The sequence below is a fragment of the Apteryx rowi genome, unplaced genomic scaffold, assembly GCF_003343035.1.
Source record: "Apteryx rowi isolate R43461 unplaced genomic scaffold, aptRow1 scaffold_504, whole genome shotgun sequence".
Classification (NCBI taxonomy): domain Eukaryota; kingdom Metazoa; phylum Chordata; class Aves; order Apterygiformes; family Apterygidae; genus Apteryx; species Apteryx rowi.
The window spans coordinates 34,028-52,277 of NW_020450766.1; the positions used below are offsets into that span (position 1 = coordinate 34,028).

General features: G+C 38.9%; 1 protein-coding gene across 1 annotated transcript in view; it reads left to right on the top strand.

Moving 5' to 3' along the window:
* Window positions 1-10,815: 10,815 nt before the first annotated feature.
* Window positions 10,816-18,250, top strand: part of ARHGAP6 (Rho GTPase activating protein 6) — a 68,279-nt gene continuing 60,844 nt past the window's right edge. Inside the window, exon 1 of the mRNA XM_026079916.1 lies at window positions 10,816-10,969. Coding sequence (XP_025935701.1) covers window positions 10,831-10,969 — 139 coding nt within the window. The 5' untranslated portion in view covers window positions 10,816-10,830. The remainder of the gene's footprint in view (window positions 10,970-18,250) is intronic.

Genomic DNA, 18,250 nt, shown 5'->3' on the forward strand with positions numbered 1-18,250 from the left:
ACCAGGCTCTCAATATCTCTTCCATCAACAAACTCAGGGCCCTCAAATACTATTTATTTTGAGACTAGTTTCATGACCTTGCATGTTTTCATAGTTAAACTGAGAGGAATGAAACCTATGGAATGAGAAGTGGCATTACATATTTAAACTAAGCTGCGTAATTAGACTGATTTGTATTTGAATGGCTTAGTCATGAGGCGGTTTGCTTTGAAGTCTGTGATAATAAGTTTGTCATTTTGTGTAAGTGTGCATGAAGACTCTCTAACCCTGCTGGTTATGAGCAAAATATGCTGGAGATGAAGGCTTCTTGAAAGCAGATGGCATGACAGTTACAACTGCGTAGGTTCAGTTTTGCAGATAATAGGTTCTGTAAGCTTCATGCTTTATAGACATGACTGTGTTACCGCTACGTTTTTAAGTTTCAGTCAGCTGCATAGAAGTGGAGAATAAGAGCTGTTCATCTTCTGGCTCAGTACGTGAGGAGCTTGTAACTCTAGCAATTGTTTCTGTTTTTCATAACAGTGAGAACTTTATGGGCTATTTTTCCCTCTCTCTGTCCAAAATAAATGTGCTGCTTAAAAACAAAGAATGGAATTGCAGACTAGCTGGCAGGCACACAGTCTGAACTTGGGGTGCCTCAGATTAGAGGGGCAGTTCACAAAATGTACCTTTCTCCTGAAAACTGATGTTGAAGCACAGTGATTTTATTTGTATGGATCCATTTTACATTTCTTTCTTGCTTTGGCACGCCACATTTGAATGAGCCTCCGTAATAGCAGACAGTGGAGAGAGCATCAAAGATGCTCTTTACTGGTCTTTCCAGATACGTGTACTATCAATCTAACTTACTGTTATATATGCATCTCAGGGTAGTTTGGCATTGCATAGTTCTATAGCTGAGGTTGTTTCTTCATTAAAAAATGTTTAAGACTCTTGCTTGATATTTAATTTAATGGCAAATCAGCAGATGCGTATGTGCAAGTGTGATACTTTTTTCTAAGAAAAGTTGAAGTAGTGCTGTTCATATTCATATAAATTGAAGTAGTGATGTCCTTTACTACAGGTTGCAAGGTCCCTAGATCAGCCCAAAGGGAACAAATGCCGTTTCAATACACGGGGAACAAAGAAATAGTAATCACATTAGTTAAAATTAATGGCAATGCTGGTGAGTGCATATAAGCCATCCCTTCATACTCACAATATTTTCCTAGTTATTAGACTTTCTGATTTTCCTATTTAACTTTTCCACAGTCTTTGCAGGGAGTCTAAGAGAGCCATAGAATCATCAGAACAGCTGCCAGTGTGGGAGGGAACTTGATATCCCAGAGCTTAAAAAACAACAACCCCAAAACAAAGAAACTCCCCCAAAACAACCTCAACAAGCTGGAGAAACTGGGGTCAATGGCCGAAGCATTGCGACTGACAGCAATACAGAGTTCTCCCAGGATCCCTGACAGCATGTGTAGGACAGGGTAGTGCTTGCGTGTGTAAACAGAGTGTGAGTGTGAGAGCAATAAAACCAAAATGAACGGGTGGAGTGGTTATGTAGCGCATGAAATAAAGACTCCTAATCCCTAAAAGCTATTTATTTACTTTCCACATGTCTGGAATGGGCCTGTCCCTGCCTCCAAGAGGCATATGTACTCTAAACAGCTGAACTACTGCTGGCTGACCAGAGAAACTCATGACTCAAAGAAAATTTCCTTAAGTAAGAAGAAAAAAAAAAAAGCTTATTCAATACCTTTCTTTCAGCACAGGTTAAAAGCTGACACAATCACTAGTTCTGTCACAATAGCCTGAATAACTTAAACTGAACTTATGATCTGGAAGTGGAAAGTTCACTTGTACATGGAGACAAAACTCCTTTAAATAATATCCTCTCAATGAGGAACAGTTCAAAGTAAATGGATGGCCTTACCCTGCCCTGATGGAAGTGTCCAAAGTAGATCTGAGAATGGCCACTCACATAATGAGTTTTGAGAGTCAGTCTGGAGGGACCAGAGAACCTGTACCAAGATTATATATAGTAGTGGGAGTAAATATTGGAGTAGTCAATAGCCTTCCAATTAGGGCAATCGCCTGGGATTGAGTAAAGTCTGGTTCAAGCTCTTGCTCTAAACCAAATACTACAGACTTGGTATTCCCAAGTCTTCTGTGTTTTCTATGCTAAATAACCAGGAGCTCCCTCTTCTTGCATTTCTTAATGAAGTATGAATTAATATTTTGCGATGTCTCATTTTTGTTCCAGTTCAAACTAAAAACAACTGTTTCCCTCTCCAAAAAATAGAATATTGTTTTCCAATCAGACCCGGTATATAGGAAATCAGAATAGCTATTTTCCATGTGCTCAACAAATCTCATTTTCCTTAGACCAAAAAGCCCTTTCTTTAAGTGATGTCAGAGTTTATAGAAAATACTATTTCAGACCACTTGAAACAATATAAATAGTGGTTTATATTGAATTAAAGGCTTTACTGTTGTTGTTTAAATCCCAGTTCTTGGAGTCCTGAAATTAAATTATTTTATTTAACTTCATAATGAGATTCTAGCCATACACTAGAGTCAGATAATGGAATCTTAGTGCATCTTAAAGGCTCAAAATCCAGAAGGTAAACTAAAATACTCATATATATTTATTTTTAATCTCATAATATATACAATACTCAGGTTTATATGATTTTTGAATGCTTGGAAATGACAGCATGTGCTCTGTCTTTCAGGTAAGAGTAGGTCACTCACTTCTCTGTATGATATTGGCATTTTTTCTTTTATACTGAATATAGAGTCTACTCTTAAACTGTTCAGAGCATTTGCAGTCAAATTAATGCTTCTTATTGCATGCAGAAACTGTTAACTTCTATGCTGAGCTAGCTGAGATCCCAGGAACAGCAGATCACTTTTCTTTCATCCATGTTTAAAACATGCCAGAAATCAGAAGATGCTTTTTTCCTTTCTGTTTCATGGAGGCATTATATTACCTACCTATTCTAGTGCATCTTCAGGACCAATAAAGCTACAAATGGAACATTTGATTGTATTTATTTATTCCAAATTAAAATTCATTGCTCAGGTAGTTTAGGCTTTATATTTTCACTTGCTTAACATTAATCTGAATAGTGTTAGGAGAAAGAACACTATTTCATATTAAAAAATCTAATTTGAAAACTTTGTTTAGTAAGAGCTTAACAACTCAAACAGTGGTATGACTGCAAGTTCTGCAGTGCACGGATGTCTTCAGCGTGTCCTCTGGCTTTGCAATCTGCAGTATCAAGCAAAGACAGTCCTCGAGACTGAAGTGATACGGGAAAGATGGTATAGACAAAACATACCAATCTTTGGTTCATCGTAGGCTATGGTTTGTTGTCCAACTTCACAAGCAGTTGAACTTTGAGGACTGGTATGGGGGGATAGGAGCACATTTATGTAGGTAGTACAGCCTGGAGCAAGATCTATTTAAGGTGGCTTTGCCACTAGAAATAAAACTCATGGAGCTACTGTATTTGATTTTGGGTCAGCTGCCACCAGCTTGCAAAGTTCACAGTATTCGTGCTCAAGAAGGAAACTGTTTTTACATTTGAGAAAAATGTAACCCCAACCTATTAAAATACAATATGTGATAAAAGCAACAACTTCTCTTCTTTTATGTAACCCAGCCTATCCCAGAGCTCTTATTCCGAGATTGCTGAAGACGTTGGCTTTCATTGTGCAGACCATTACTTTGGCCTCTGGTGCTATTGTTACTGCAGTTCAGCTTGTTACTGCATGCCATCTTAGTTGTGACACCTGTGCACCTGCTCTCAACCCACAGACAAATGCAGAATATTGCAATATGGCTTAGACCTCCCTTACTGACAGAAGTACACAGAAATCTGTTCATGTTAAGACTGACAGAAATTCAGCTGTAATTTTACAGTTGGGTCTAGGTTTTTAAGGCATTCTCTCTCCTTCATTGGCACCCCCAAAAGGTACTCAGCCCCTTCTGGCTCTAGTTGTGATGCTTCTGGATACATTTCTCCAAAAATATTGTTATCAGCTGAAGAAATTTTAAAAAACTGATCATGAATTTTGATGCTTAATGGAGATTTCCAACTTTTCAAAGTTGATTTCTTAGATGTATAAAAAGTCCAGCAGAGACTGGGCATGCTGGGGATGAATACTTTGCTATTAATGCAGCTAGTCAAGCTAAATTGCATAGGCAATATTTATTTCACATCATTCATAATTATTAACATCAGAAAAATAATGAAAGACATCTCCATTATATATAAGTGATTTTTTTAAGAAAATGTTTTTAAATGTTATAAGCATGAAGTAGTATCATGAGGCATTTGGAAAACTTTGGGAGGTTGAACATAGAAGGACAGAAAATATTTTTCCCTTTATTTTAGAAATTTTAATACTGCTGTGGAAGCATACTCGTTCTTTATTCCCTGTTTATCCTTAGCCTAAAGTTAGCAGGACATTTTTAGTACTGATAAATGGAAGTCACTAGCAGTAATATTCTGAAATGTATTTCTTTACCTGGGCACTGGTTCATGCTGTCTTGCCAGATGAGGTATTTCTGCCGTGGGTGTGAATTCTGTTTTCCCTGTGGGGGAAAACAGCATTTGTATCCCACATGGGTTGTCTTGCTGTGAAGAACTCAGCAATATGTATCCTGAGTTCACTGAATCCCAGCTGACAATCTATAGCCTTGTGAAGAGAACAAGATAACCAAGAGCAAGGAAATGTCTGTCTTTAGCAATGCTATGCTAATATTAATTACCATTTCAATAGTTTTGATACCTAAAGCACATGTACAGTGTGATCTTTTACTGAAACTAATAGATTTCTCTGTACATATATTATTTAATAGAAGTAGGTACAGTTCAGAATGAGATAAGTCAATGTTAACACAAGACCCCAAACTGTAACACAATATTATCTGGACTGTACTTACTCTCTTCCTAGTGGAGACATTATATTAACAATTTTGCCACTGATGTCAAGGGGAACAGGATATCACCCTAGATAATGACTTTAATTAAGCCAGATTTTCATAATGAAGCTTAATAGTTGGTGCCTCGTGCTTTGTGCGTCTGTGTTCAGATGTCTTCCTCTGAATACGTCAGTGTCATACATTAAGTCTTGAGCTTCTTTGTATTTTGTTATTAAGAAAAAATTTTGGTAATCAGAGAGACCTGTCTTGTTCTGTGATGCTAGTAGTCCCTTGGAAATAGGTGCTCAGTTTGGAGATGCCTCGGTATTTGAGGTTGCATTAGTTGGCAATGTCAGCTGGAAACCACTGAACAGCCTGCCACTGCAGCTGCACTGGCTGTGGGAAAGCAGCTGGAAAGAAGGTGACAGAAAGTGTCAGACTCTTCGACATTTATATCATCTGGTTGTTTCCCAACTCGTGGTTGCAGGTAATTATCTAGGATGGCATCAAATAAAGGATGGGAGATTTGGTCCTTAACCGCATTTAATGCTAAAATGGATATTTAACGTCGTTTATTTCCCCCCTCATCATAATTCTCATCCTGTCTGGGAACGGTATTTTGTATATTGATTTCATGTGAAAGGATACAGCTGTGCTGGAATGAATGGCTTTCATTTCAGAATTGTTTTTGGTTGATACAAGCAGCAACAACGAGGAAGTGAGGAAGAGAGGGCTTACATGTACAGACATGAAAATTGAGTTGAGAGTATAAACTGTCAAAATCTGAGTGTTCATGGCTCAGGAGCCTGGAAATGATTTTAGAAGGAGTTGAAATAAATTACCAAAGTTAAGTGAAGTTAGTGTGAAGATTTATAAAGTGGCAACTGTATGCAGTTGCTTAAAGAAGTAATTAAGCAAAGAGAGTTAAGACTTTATAGAGTTATATTTGCCATGTCTTTCACAATGTAATCTTTTAATGTGCAAAAATACTGAATTATTTTACAGTGGAGGCACATCTAGCTACAAACACAAAGAGCTAAGTGTTGCTAGGGTAGGCAGAAAACAAATAGACATAATTGGTTTTGATCTTAGTGGTTTCAAATGGATTTGAGCAAAAGACTAATGAAAAGTAGACAGCTAATCTGATAATGGCGTTTACCCAAATGAGTACAGACTAAAGTCATCAGCAATAAGAATAATGCAGTAAGATAAAAATTGTTTTTCTTCCATCTTTCTTTGAAATTTGTATTATTTTAAATCCCCATGTGTGGAGGGTGCATATCCCCCCACCCAGTCCATAATCCACATTACTCGCTACAGCTTAAAACTCCATAGCAGCCAGCAGAGGTGGTCACCAGTGGATCTGTACCTACATTTAGGATTCCTTGCAGTATTTATCAGCCAGTTTCTGCATTGCATAAGGCATAAGGGAACAGCACTTTACTAAAAGACAAGTGAAAGACTGTGTGTTGGAGGTTCAGGAGAAAGAGGTCAAATACACAAGAATAGCCTGCACATGCTTAAGAGTAACTTAAGCGCGTAATGTTACTTAAGTCAGTACATAGCACGTATGTTTATTTCAGAACCACTGGACTTCAAACCCGTAAAAGATGTTTGTTTGAAATATATTAGTAAAACTGCAGTCTGCATCTTGCTTATAACTGTGGACAAGACATATGGGAAAAGTGGACAGATTTTTCAAAGGCTCAAAATGTGGTTAATCATTCATCTCCTTTGCTGAGTCATAGGCTCTGGTATTTTAGTTACTTACCCGATAAGTGAGCTGCTCGGTTGCATGTAGGAAAAATGTTAGATGTTAGTGGGAGGGCCAGAGAGAAAAGGTAACTGAAGCTGGAGACCTCTGAGGGGGAAGAAGTGACTAATTGGTATGAGAAATGGGAGAAGGCTTTTAGCCTGGTTACGGGTTTGTGAAAGTCAATTATAAAAGCACCTTTACAACGAGCAGGTTGTGTCCTATCAGACTGATCGTTTTATCCCTGGGCTATATTTCTGTTTACAGTCTTCTCTCTATTTTTTTTTCTTCTTGGGGATGGAAGAACCATTTGCAGATCATGTTCTGACCAGTCCTACAATCTAAATAATAGAGAAAGCGCTGTCTATAAATGTCTGAACGCAAATGCAGGGCACAGACTGTAAAAAATAAGTTACCCTGACTTAAACACCCTCTGTAGGAATCTCCTCTTAGGCTTTTCCAAGGAGCTGTGTCAGGCCATTGGTTGAAGTAGACTCTGATAAAGTGTGCCTCCTCATATGGATAGAAAAAACAGAAAATATTCTGCTTCTCTGGCCTGCCTTTCCTTCCTTTGGCTGCCCCACACAATGTCGAATGGCTTTAGGCGTATGTGACTGATGTAATTGCATTAGTACCCGTTCTCAAAGGGAGCTTGACTTTTCTGGACCTGTCCCAGGCCTGGTTGATTTTACAGTAATTTATAGGCCATACATAAAATTCTCCAGTGCACTGGAAAGAAGATAGATAGGGCCTTTAATTTACCTCCCGTCACAAAAACAAAGCATAGGAGTCTATGAATAGGTTAAAGTATAAAATACTGTATTTTGGCTTATAGAAGACACTATGATATTTATTTGCCAAATGAAACAGATATTTTCAAGGCAAAATTTCTTGAGCCTCTTACTTCTTTAGCAGATTAGGAGGTTCCATTGGCCCTAATGCACGATCTTCCAAAAATATTTTAGTTAATTAGTCATGTGTTCCATTAGCATAGTAAAAACCTATGTTAATGTGACCTAGTAGAGATTTTATCAAACACATCAAGTGTAAAAGAGGAATGTTTTCCTTAATGCACAGAAACTGGCCAGAATGATTCCAAGTTCTTTATCTGGACTTGACGATCTGCTGTACTGTTTGAAAATATATAGCTTGCATTGTACCATTTTTTAGCCAAAGAGGGCCAACACAGTGAGTGCCATGGACATTTTGGAAGCTTGCAGGCTGTCAAAATAAAAACCCTCATGTTGAAAGGAGCAGCCTTCACGATCATGTTGAGGGCTTTTTTCTTTCACTTGGTTTTAAACCCTTGACCTCATGTAAAAAAAATGAGGTGGGATGCTCCCATATTAAGGTAAAATTAGCCTGGGTAGGATTCCTGAGCCAGTGCCAAGTTGGCTGATTCACTCGTATAAAGCAGCACAGCTCTGTGCAAGGAGGCTTACTTGGGTCCCAAAGGCAGACTAGTCATATCGATGCAGTGCTGTACCACAGCTTGCAAGCACCGTCTCTCAGCGTTAAACCCTTCTGCCTGGGCCCAACAGTTCAGCTGCGGTACTGCAGTGATACAGCTTACTACTTGCACTTAGAAAGCTAACTCAGGGACACAGCAGAGGATGCAGAGCTACCTCCCGAGGTAGGCCTACCCTTGGTAATGTTTATCCCCAAAAGAGCAATAATTCATGTGTCCATGCAGAATTCCAGGGAAGGAATATATATTTAACTTGTGATAATTCCCTTGGATTTTTTGCGCCACAGGAAACAGAACACGTCCTAAAAAGCTTACAGTCTTAAGTACCTCTGTTACCTCAGCATTTTCTAATGAATAGCCTTTATGCTTCCAATTCCTGTTCCGAAATAAAGTGTCATGGTTAGAAGGTGGGGTTTTTTGTTAGACATACATCAGTGGTATTTTTATTTACGAAAATATTCCTCTCAGAGAAATAGTTAACAGTACTCCCAAATTCTGCCATAAAGACCTGTATTTCTATCTCTTTTCCTACCAGTTTGGCTATAGAACATTATGTACATTTTATGTCCATGAGGATTGAATTGCATATGTCTATACTTGTAAGGTTTTTCTTTTTACGCCACCAGGGTTGGAAAGATACTGGTTTCTTAGTATTCATTATCTGATTGTAGATTCTGTTCATGATCACTTTTAACTATAAATGACAGCAGCTTTTTAAAAAAATGTAAACATTTCCTTGCAGTTTTGCAAATGAGCATTATGTGAATATCGCTGCTTTGATTTTGCTTGAGTAAAGCTAGTTGGCTTCGTTTGTGTAGCTTTGCAAACTTTTAGTTTGAGACTGCTAAATCCAGCTAGTCAATAATAAAGCAGTAAAAGTGCAAGGAGAGAGGAACAGGCAAAAAAAGAAAGGGATGAGTTCCGGCAGTCAAATACTGGGCTAGCCTGCAAGTTTGCATATGTGGTCCTTGTATATACATACCATAAAGATACTGAACATAGTATTGTTATTCATCAAATGTACAGATATGCAGTTGTACAGATGGAGGTAACAGCTTTCCTTTTGATGGTTACCTAATGACTTATAAAAAAAAAATTATTATGAAACAAGCTTCTTGATGATCTCAAACATAGTTCACACATCATAAGAAAAGATCTTTAGTATGTAGTTCCTTTAAGCTATTTTGCTATGTGGTGCTGCATGTTTGTGAATGGTTTGTCCAGACAAATCGTTCACAAATATGCAGCACCACATAGCAATATAGGTTATATATTTGTAGGTACATATGTATATATATATACAAGGGTTTATACAGGTTGTATATATGCATGTATATAGGCAAAATATCATGGAGGCATATGCACAAAGATGTTTACATCCAACAGTATGCATAGCTGCTGAATAAAGTCAAAATTTACTTATTTTCATATAAAAATATTTTAGCCAATATCTTTTAAAAAGGTCAAAGGATATCCTTTGACTATCGATGTGTGTTCACAATAGATGAATTGTAAGTGATCGGTGAAAAAATGAGAGTGCCGTGAAGGTATGAATGTTGAAATTTAAGCCAAAAATAGCCACAGTTACAATGAAAATGAAGACTGTTAATTAACTCTACTGTGTTGTGATGAATGGCAGGTTATTGGATTTGTTTTTATACCCCAATTGAAGTAAATCTGATGTAAATCTTATATTACCTTTATTACACCTACACCAAACTGACTTACAAGTTTGATGTTTATTTTTTAATATGATTAGAATGAAAAAAAATCTTTCTTTTCCTGTAGCGCTAAAATGTGTTGCTTGGTGATGCTTCAATGAATTCTGAAACTCTTGAAGTTAATTATCAGTTTTTAAGCTTGTCTGTGTGCTTCCACTTCTGTTTGACTGATGATTACTTCACTCACCTGCACTAAATACTAGCTAAGATAGTAGTTTTTTGTGTACGTTATCACAGGTGGGAGACAGAAGATCTACAGCTTTTAATTTGATTTCCAAACATAATTGGTACCTTACAGAGATGCAAGGTATCACATGTTGTTTTGCTGTGTAAATTTTAACACATACTTGATTATGGCTTTTCAAAAATGTGAAACAGCTTGTCTTTTAGTCAGTCCTGGTCTGAGCATGATAACATGGGATGTGTGAGGAAGGAGGAGGGGATGTGTGAGGAAGAAGGAGGGGCTGTGCTTGTGAGCTCTGGGAAGAGCCCTGTGCAGTGGGACTGGCGTACGGTGGGAGATAAGCTGCATGCCATCAAAGGGTCCATAAAGTTCTCGGGGTCGAACAGGTTATGCAGGGAAAGGAGTGAAATGACGATAAAACACTGTGCAAAGAACCAAACTGGGGAAAAAAATGAGAAGGGCTTTTTCTTTTATTTTTTTCCCTACTTTGTGCTTTTGTTTACTGGAATCCTAATGTTTTTGCAACAATACTTGGTTAAATGTTTTCAGGCAGAATTGACTTTTTGTTTTGTATGTCTGCGCTCCTTTTAAGGAATGTTGGTCTTAGGAAAACAAAGAAATTTCGAAGGTTAGAGATGTCCAAGAAAATGGCCTTTTAGAAAAAAGGACCAGTGTTGTTTTTCCTAGCGGTAAAAGAGATGGGTATGTTTATTAAACTGTGCATACTGTATGATGCTTCATATTTTTCCATTTGTTTTCCTGTAGGGTGATTTCACTTGGAACAGCATGTCAGGGCGCAGCGTTCGGCTGAAGTCAGTTCCCGTTCAAAGCCTCTCCGAGCTGGAGCGAGCTCGACTACAGGAAGTGGCTTTTTATCAGTTGCAGCAGGACTGTGACCTGGGCTGTCAGATTACTATCCCCAAAGGTAAGGGCTTGATAAACTGTTTCTGTTTAGTTTGCAAAGCCTCCTCTTGCTAAACCACTGCCTCCAGTAATAAAGGGGAGAAAATCTACATTGGTTATTCCGCAGACAGTGTCATATATTTAATCTTTATTTAAACATCATAACTGTAGAAATGGCTAGTAATTTTGTTGGTCTTTCTCTGTTATGTCCATATCAAGCCACTTGGTGTGGGATCATTTGCTCCACAACAGATGCCTACTGTATAGATAATATACATGTGACCTATTCATCCTAGGAACCCTTCATACTCAGTTGAGAGAAAAGGCTTTTCTTACACTTCCTGTCATCCAAAAAGATACATCTAAGTAGGTCAGGTAGAGCATGCCCCAGAGGTGGCTTTTTAGCTCTGTTGGCTCTAAAGCCAAGGAAGCCAAGCATCTAAAGCTAAGGAAGACAAGCTCAGACAGGCAATGAAGACACCTGCATCAAGTAAGATGAATCCTATCCAAATTTTCCTGAAGACAGTGGTGATTATTTCTTAGAATACAAGTTAATTTTAGCATGTGACATTGAACAACTAAAGAACAAGAGATTCACTGCAAAGGAAAAGTTTAGCTGTCAGAGTCCTGATGTAGGACGACCACACATAAACCTGTACTTAGGTTTCTGTGGAAGAGGTCCAAACCTTACTGAAACTAAAGGGAAAGTTTCCATTACTTTGTGTAGACTGTAGATCAGGCCTACCAAAGATAGCTGTTGTGCTATGATATGATCATTTACAAATCTATTTTTCCTGTGTGTCTTTGCAGTTGCTGTATACTTATTTAAGGAATGAGAAGAGGCCAGTCAGTTCTCACCTTTGGCTGTGACCAGAGGTATTGTGTGGCAGCACATGCACAGCAATGCCACAGGCACAGTTTTTGAATGAATCAAAGTTAAGCAGAACAAAGGTTTCCAGTGTATAAAAATAATGAAGTGGGAAAGAACAAATGTGAGAGACATCAGTCTGGGTATTCTTAAACTTCTTAAATCTGCAGAAAACTCCTGCCAAAAATAACAAAGTCCAACTTACCAATTACAGTAGGGCAAACTTTGTATCAGTTTGTAGTGAGATGGATAGTCAGCTTCTCCAAGCTCCACTCCAACTCCCCTAGTCCCTCAAAAAAATACTCCATCAATATGACAACAATTTTACAGAACATTCCAATAAGATATTAGATAACTAAGGGCGCTGCAATAATTTTTGGCAACCTGAAGTTCCAGTGGGTGATGGATATATATATATAGAGAGAGAGGAAACACATTCAAGACAACGGAGTGTACATATTAATATTCAGAAACTTTGAGCTTTGGAGAATGAGTGTTTGTGTATTATTTTTATGCACTCCTTGCTGTTTCCTGCTAGGAATGCCATGCAAGACCAACCATCTAGGAAAGCCAGGGTCTCTGCACAGTCAACCTGCTCTTCCTCTGTAAGATCTTTTGGTAAACAGGAGTCACAGGCCACTTGGCACAATGCCAGGGCCTCAGGGAATGGGAACTGTTGCATCCTTTGGGTTGAGATCACACACAGGAACAGCTTTTATAGTCACGACACATATATACGTGGGTGGATATAATGTGCAATGAATTATATATAGAGAGAGAGCCTGACAGTATCATTTCAAGCATAAAAACTAAAGAAGAGTGCTGTAAACTCTGGAAAAGCATCTCAAAATAAAAGGCACATTCCTGGGCTCCTATTTCGTCTCTAGTCTTATTGCTGGCCCCATCATTTCATGTATCTTTTGCTTCAGTTTAGACGAGAAATAAATTACTCTGTTCAGTTCTGTCAGATTAGATTTATAAGTAAGATTATTGATGAGAGGCTAATTATCTCATATCTGCATACTTACTCTGAACAACTAGATCATGAGGTTTTTTGTGTTTTAAGGTATGCAGGGTGAATGAATAGCAGCTGCAATCCAGTCTTAAGATTTTGTAAAAGCAGCTGTTGAAGTGAATGAAGGTAGCAGCCAGAATTAGGAATCATGTAGTATTTAACAATCCATCCCATTTCTAAATTTGGCACCAAAGACATTGCAATATATATAAATAATAATCGCTCTGTCACTCCATTATCCTACATCTGTGCCTGTGCTTCAATAGGAACGTAAGAATCTAATATATTCCTAAATTACTACAGGTTAGTTTATGCCCTTTGTAGAGACACTTCTGAAGTCCAGCTCATGTTCCTATTTCTCTTCAATAGCAGGGAATGCAGAATTATGATAAGAGGGTACAGGCTGCCATCCCAGTTGATTTCCTAACATCACTGGACTGCATAAATGTTTTAGCAGTGTGAAACTGGCTCAGGCACTCTGGGCATGCAGGAATACAATTAGCATAAAACTAAATCACAGCCATTTTTTCCTCAAGTTAGGAACAGATTGAGAATTGTTAAATATTCTCAGTGAAAAAGGTGAATTGTGTTGGGCCAAATTTCCGAAAGAGCTATCACTGTATATTTGACAGAGCTGGAGGAGCTCTTTAGATCTGGAGAGATACAGACATAGAAAGATATGCTGTACAGCTCTTTTCTACCTCAGAGAATGCGGCATAAAATTATTCAGGAGCAGAGTTTACTGGGATAATCTATGCCTTAGAAAATACAGAATGCCGTTTTAAAATTTGACGTTCTTCGTGGTTCCTTGACTGTTCTTCCAAACTTGCAAATGAATGGCATCTGAGCCTACCTGTGCCTGCTGGACATTTGCTTCCTGCAGGTGTTTGAGTAGTAATTGCATTTACCGGCACAAGCACTGTGGGAAGTGAAGGTCCATTGCTCTTGGGTAACCAGTGTTTGCACCAAACCCGCTTACCTGGGAGTTAGGACAGAGCACAGCAGCATCTGCCACATCTCTGCGGTCACGGTCGTGTCCCAGTTCAGGGCCCCCTTGATAAAGCTGCAGTTCTCCCATGCTCGTGAGCCTCCTTCGCTGCAGCCAGTGCAGTTGGCACTCACAGGACACAGCCAGCCTCTCTGGAAGGGATGTGCAGATTGTCATGCCTGGGATGTAATCCCTCTCTGCTGCTCGTGCTGCAGCTGGGAGCCCTTAATGACACACATCACCACCATCTATACGTTAAATGTCCTGTGGTCAGAGGCAGAGGACTCCCCTCCCACAGGAATTTATCAGTGTGTCATTTTAAATATCCTAAGATTGCACTTCAGTAGGTGATTAAAATGAATTGAAAATCATCAAGAATCATTATCTTGATGTATACAAGTATTTAGATCTCCAGCAGAGAGACACTTTGGGGTTGTTTCTTTGTTTTCTTGTTTTTCTATTAGTGCCATATCTTTCTTTTATATTTTGTAATCAACATCTGTCTCAGCTCCCATGTCACTCCTCCATCTGCCACCAATAACTATACCTAATATTGTTTATATTTTCTCTTGAGTAATTTATTAAGTTGCAAGAAGCTATCATTTCCAAGCAAAGCATTACATAGTTTCTCTACCAATGCAGTTATTCTGTGGCAGATTTTTGATGAGTCATCTGATGTTCTGAATGGCACAACAGTACAATTGGGGTGCAACTTCTTTACAGTTCCTGTTTAGAATATACTGTATTTTTCTCATTTCAAGAAAGTCCAGTCTTCTCTTTGTAACAGGAAAAAGAAAAGGTGATGAAATTCATGTCAGATGTGCTTACATTTTTGTAACTTTCGAATTGTGCATATCCTTTTGGGTGAATATTGAGAAAAATGAGCCTTTTAGGCCATGTGTTCATAAAAAGGTTGGTAACTCAAGTGAGGTAGCTCTCTCAAAGCTGATAACAAAGGAGGAGAAGAACCCTTCCTTCCCTTCTGCTCATAGTTTCCAGATATCTCTTGAGCAGAGGAGGTATTGGAGGAGGTTTGTTTGGAGCAGTTTCCTCGATAGCTCGCAGTTTTAACTCTCCTCTCATTCATAGCAAAATATGCTTAGTAGTTTTGCACTTCCCTGAACCCTTAAGAGCCTGAAAGCTTGTGTTGGGGAGCTCTGGTAGGCACCGCTAGGGCTTTAACAATTAGAAAAAACAAGGAATTAGGGATCAAGCCCTAACTCAAGTCCTCAAGTGACTGGCTTGGTTTTCATTTACACTGCGAATTATCTGTAGGGACTCAAACAGGATTTGGGAGTATAGGGTTGCTGCTACTGCAGTTTTCACATCTCTCTAGTGGGGAAGAGACTGTGGCTGCTTATGTTGTCAATTCCCGTCTTCTCAGCTCTACAACAGTGCATGAGGAATTGTGGAGGGAAAGAATAAATAAGGAAGAAAGACGTGCTTGCTGCTAATTCTGAATGCTGCTTGGATAGGTGTGCATTCACCAGCGTGATATGTAAATGTAAATCACTGAGCTTTTTGTAGTCACTGTTTAAGAAGATAAACAAGGGGGAGATACATGGATAATTAGGAAATAAGGAAGCTTGTATAGATAGAGCTGCAGAAAAAGAAGCTGAGGGAATCATAGGAAACTAAATACTATCTGCAAACTATTGAATCTACATGGCCCATATTCTGCAGCATCTAAGGCACTGATTTTTGTGTGTGTGTGTGAGAGAGAGAGATTTTTTTGTGAAAATTGGGAAATATCTATCAGAGAAGTGGAAAAAATATGTAGGTAGTACCAGTGCTCAGACAAGTAGATATGCTATAGCTGAATTTCTGTAGAAGGCTTGGCCATCCCATTAAAGTCCCCAAAATACTATTTTAAATTGGTTTGGAAGTGATTGAGAATGTCAGCTCGTAAGACTGAAAGATGACCAAACACCTGTAAACGATGCCCCGTGTTGAAAGAGGGCACATCTGGATGAAAATAAGGGTCAAACTGGGTCCTCAGTTAATATTTAGAAGTTTTTATCTTGTCCATTTGCTTTTTTCATCTTTGACCTAGCAAATTGTAAAGACTGAAATATTTTGCCTGGATTTCTCATTTTCTAGTTTACCATTTCTTTGAGAGCTTGTGTTTTGGAACAGAAGAACAATGCCGAGACTTGGATGCAGGAACAGCAAGTAGGATATGTGTGTCATTAGGGCCCAGTTCTGCAAAGCGCTGCGTCTCCCAGGGTACCAACCAACCAACCCCTTCTGACTTCTGTGGAAGAGAAGTTGCTCTGTTGGCATTCAAGTGATGCAATAACCACTGAGTCCAGCCGACTCAGTTACTACTATCTGTTGGGTAAAGTCCTAGCTTTTCATCTATGTTTTGCCCTCTCCTGATGGTGGTGCTTGTGCTAGCTACCTCACTGCTGAGGAACTTCTCTTGAGCTCAGTAGAGCAGAAGTATAAAAACAATATATTTTTCCTCATGCACTTTTTTACCTGTACCAAGACAGGCACAAATTTGGCTAGTATCTCCAGTGATTTAGATAGAAACAACATCTTGGTTTCTGATCTGTTGCTGGTTTGACAGCAAATTTTTGATTTCTGAGACACTGAGACAATAGATCTACCTCTTTGTGAAGAAATGACCGCATTCAAATCACCATGTATCAACAACAATTTGTGCTTTATATGTTTCCTTATGTGTCACTGTTTTCTTCATAGGGCCAACAAAGAATATTGTGATACGTAGTTGATGTTTTCACAAGAATAAATCTCTTGTTGTTCCCCAAAATGCTAAATTATATTTCTCACTGGTAATACTGTCATATGCTGTAGCCACCTGGGCAACGTTAGAGCACAGTAAACATCTCAGTATAATTAGACAAATTGTATTATTACCATGATAACAATTCCGCTGACTACATTGTCCCGGGATGCGAAAGAAGCATGTGGTGTGTGTCTGCAGCAAAACAGAAAACTCGTGCTCTTATCGCACCAAGTGTTCTCTCCAGTACTCTGGGGAGGGACTGTGGCTGACAGAGGACTGAAACTGTTATGAGCACATAGAAGTCTTGTGTACCAGGAACTTCCCCCGGGGAATTTCCTTCCTCTTTGCTCTTCCCTCTTCCATGGGCCAAATACAGAGAGGTTTCTTAATGAAGAAGAACCAGTTCCTGGAACTGGGGCTGGTAAAACAATTTAGTAAGGGCTATTGTCTGCTTAAGACTCTGCATATAACGTTCTTCCATTGCATTTCTTTGAAGAGATATGGAAGAATGTGGGGGGATTTCTGGACAACAGCCTCCTCTCTAGTGCTACTCGTGTCTGTTTAATACTACTTTAGCTTTTGTAAAGCCGAGGTGTCACCAATAATGCTCGCTACCAAAGCACTGTGCAAGATCACTTGTAGAAGTTGTTCCACTTACTGCTGCCCAGCCTTGGCTGCAAAGCTGACGTTGGGACAGAGCAGTGGTAGGAACCCCTTGGGAATAAGAGGAAAAGATGTGTCTGATGAGGAAGAAAGGGATTTTAACAGATGTTAGGAGAAGGGGTAGAAAAGAAAACTTTCTTCTTTTACAGGATATATTGTTTTAACCTATTAAGAGGTTTTACATTTGCATTGTGAAAGTGTGATACATGTTACCACTTGTGATTATTGTTTATTTTGCTCTTTGTGGATGGATGATCATTTGTTACTCGTTTATGCACTGCCTTCCAGTTTGGGAAGACAGACTGCCTGCTTCATGCTCTCAATTACTGTAATAAGAAAAAAATAGTAGGCAGGTATTCATGGCGGTAGGTAGCAGTTCTTACACACTGATTGTACAGTGGTTTAAGCATTGTAACCAGGAGCACACAGAACAAACTGCTCCCTCTCTCTCCCTGCCCCCCCCCCCTTTATTTTTGGTCTGTTTTGTCAGGCTAAACTGGTGCTTCTGAGAGTCACCAGGCCAGATTAGCAAGGTGTTGTAAGGGCATGTGCATTGCCGGTCCCATACTGTACAACTCAGTCTGGCACATTTCACAGACTCAAAACTGACTGTAGGCACCAAAAGGAGAGAACAAGCAGACAGAAGCTCCTGTCTGCTTCTATGTTAGCTTTGTTTATGTTTTGTTTTGACAGGCTTGGTGCAACCTATGCTTATTCGTTAAGACATCAAGCAAAAATTGAGAACCTTTTTCTTTTGTATCAGCCTAGAAATTATTGTTCTAAAGCTGCAGCTGACATTATAGCTGCATATTTGAAATTAGCTGGAGAAAAGAAATGCCCTTCATGGATTGATAATAAAACATAAGAAGATAGGCATATTTATTTTTCTTTTGCTTAATGGTCATTGATGGTCACTGCAGCAGTTAAATTGCATAACTACTTGTGTTCATATTGCACTTGTACTTTAGAGATCCAGCTATGGATCAAGGTTTTGTTTCAATGCAGACCACTGTACAG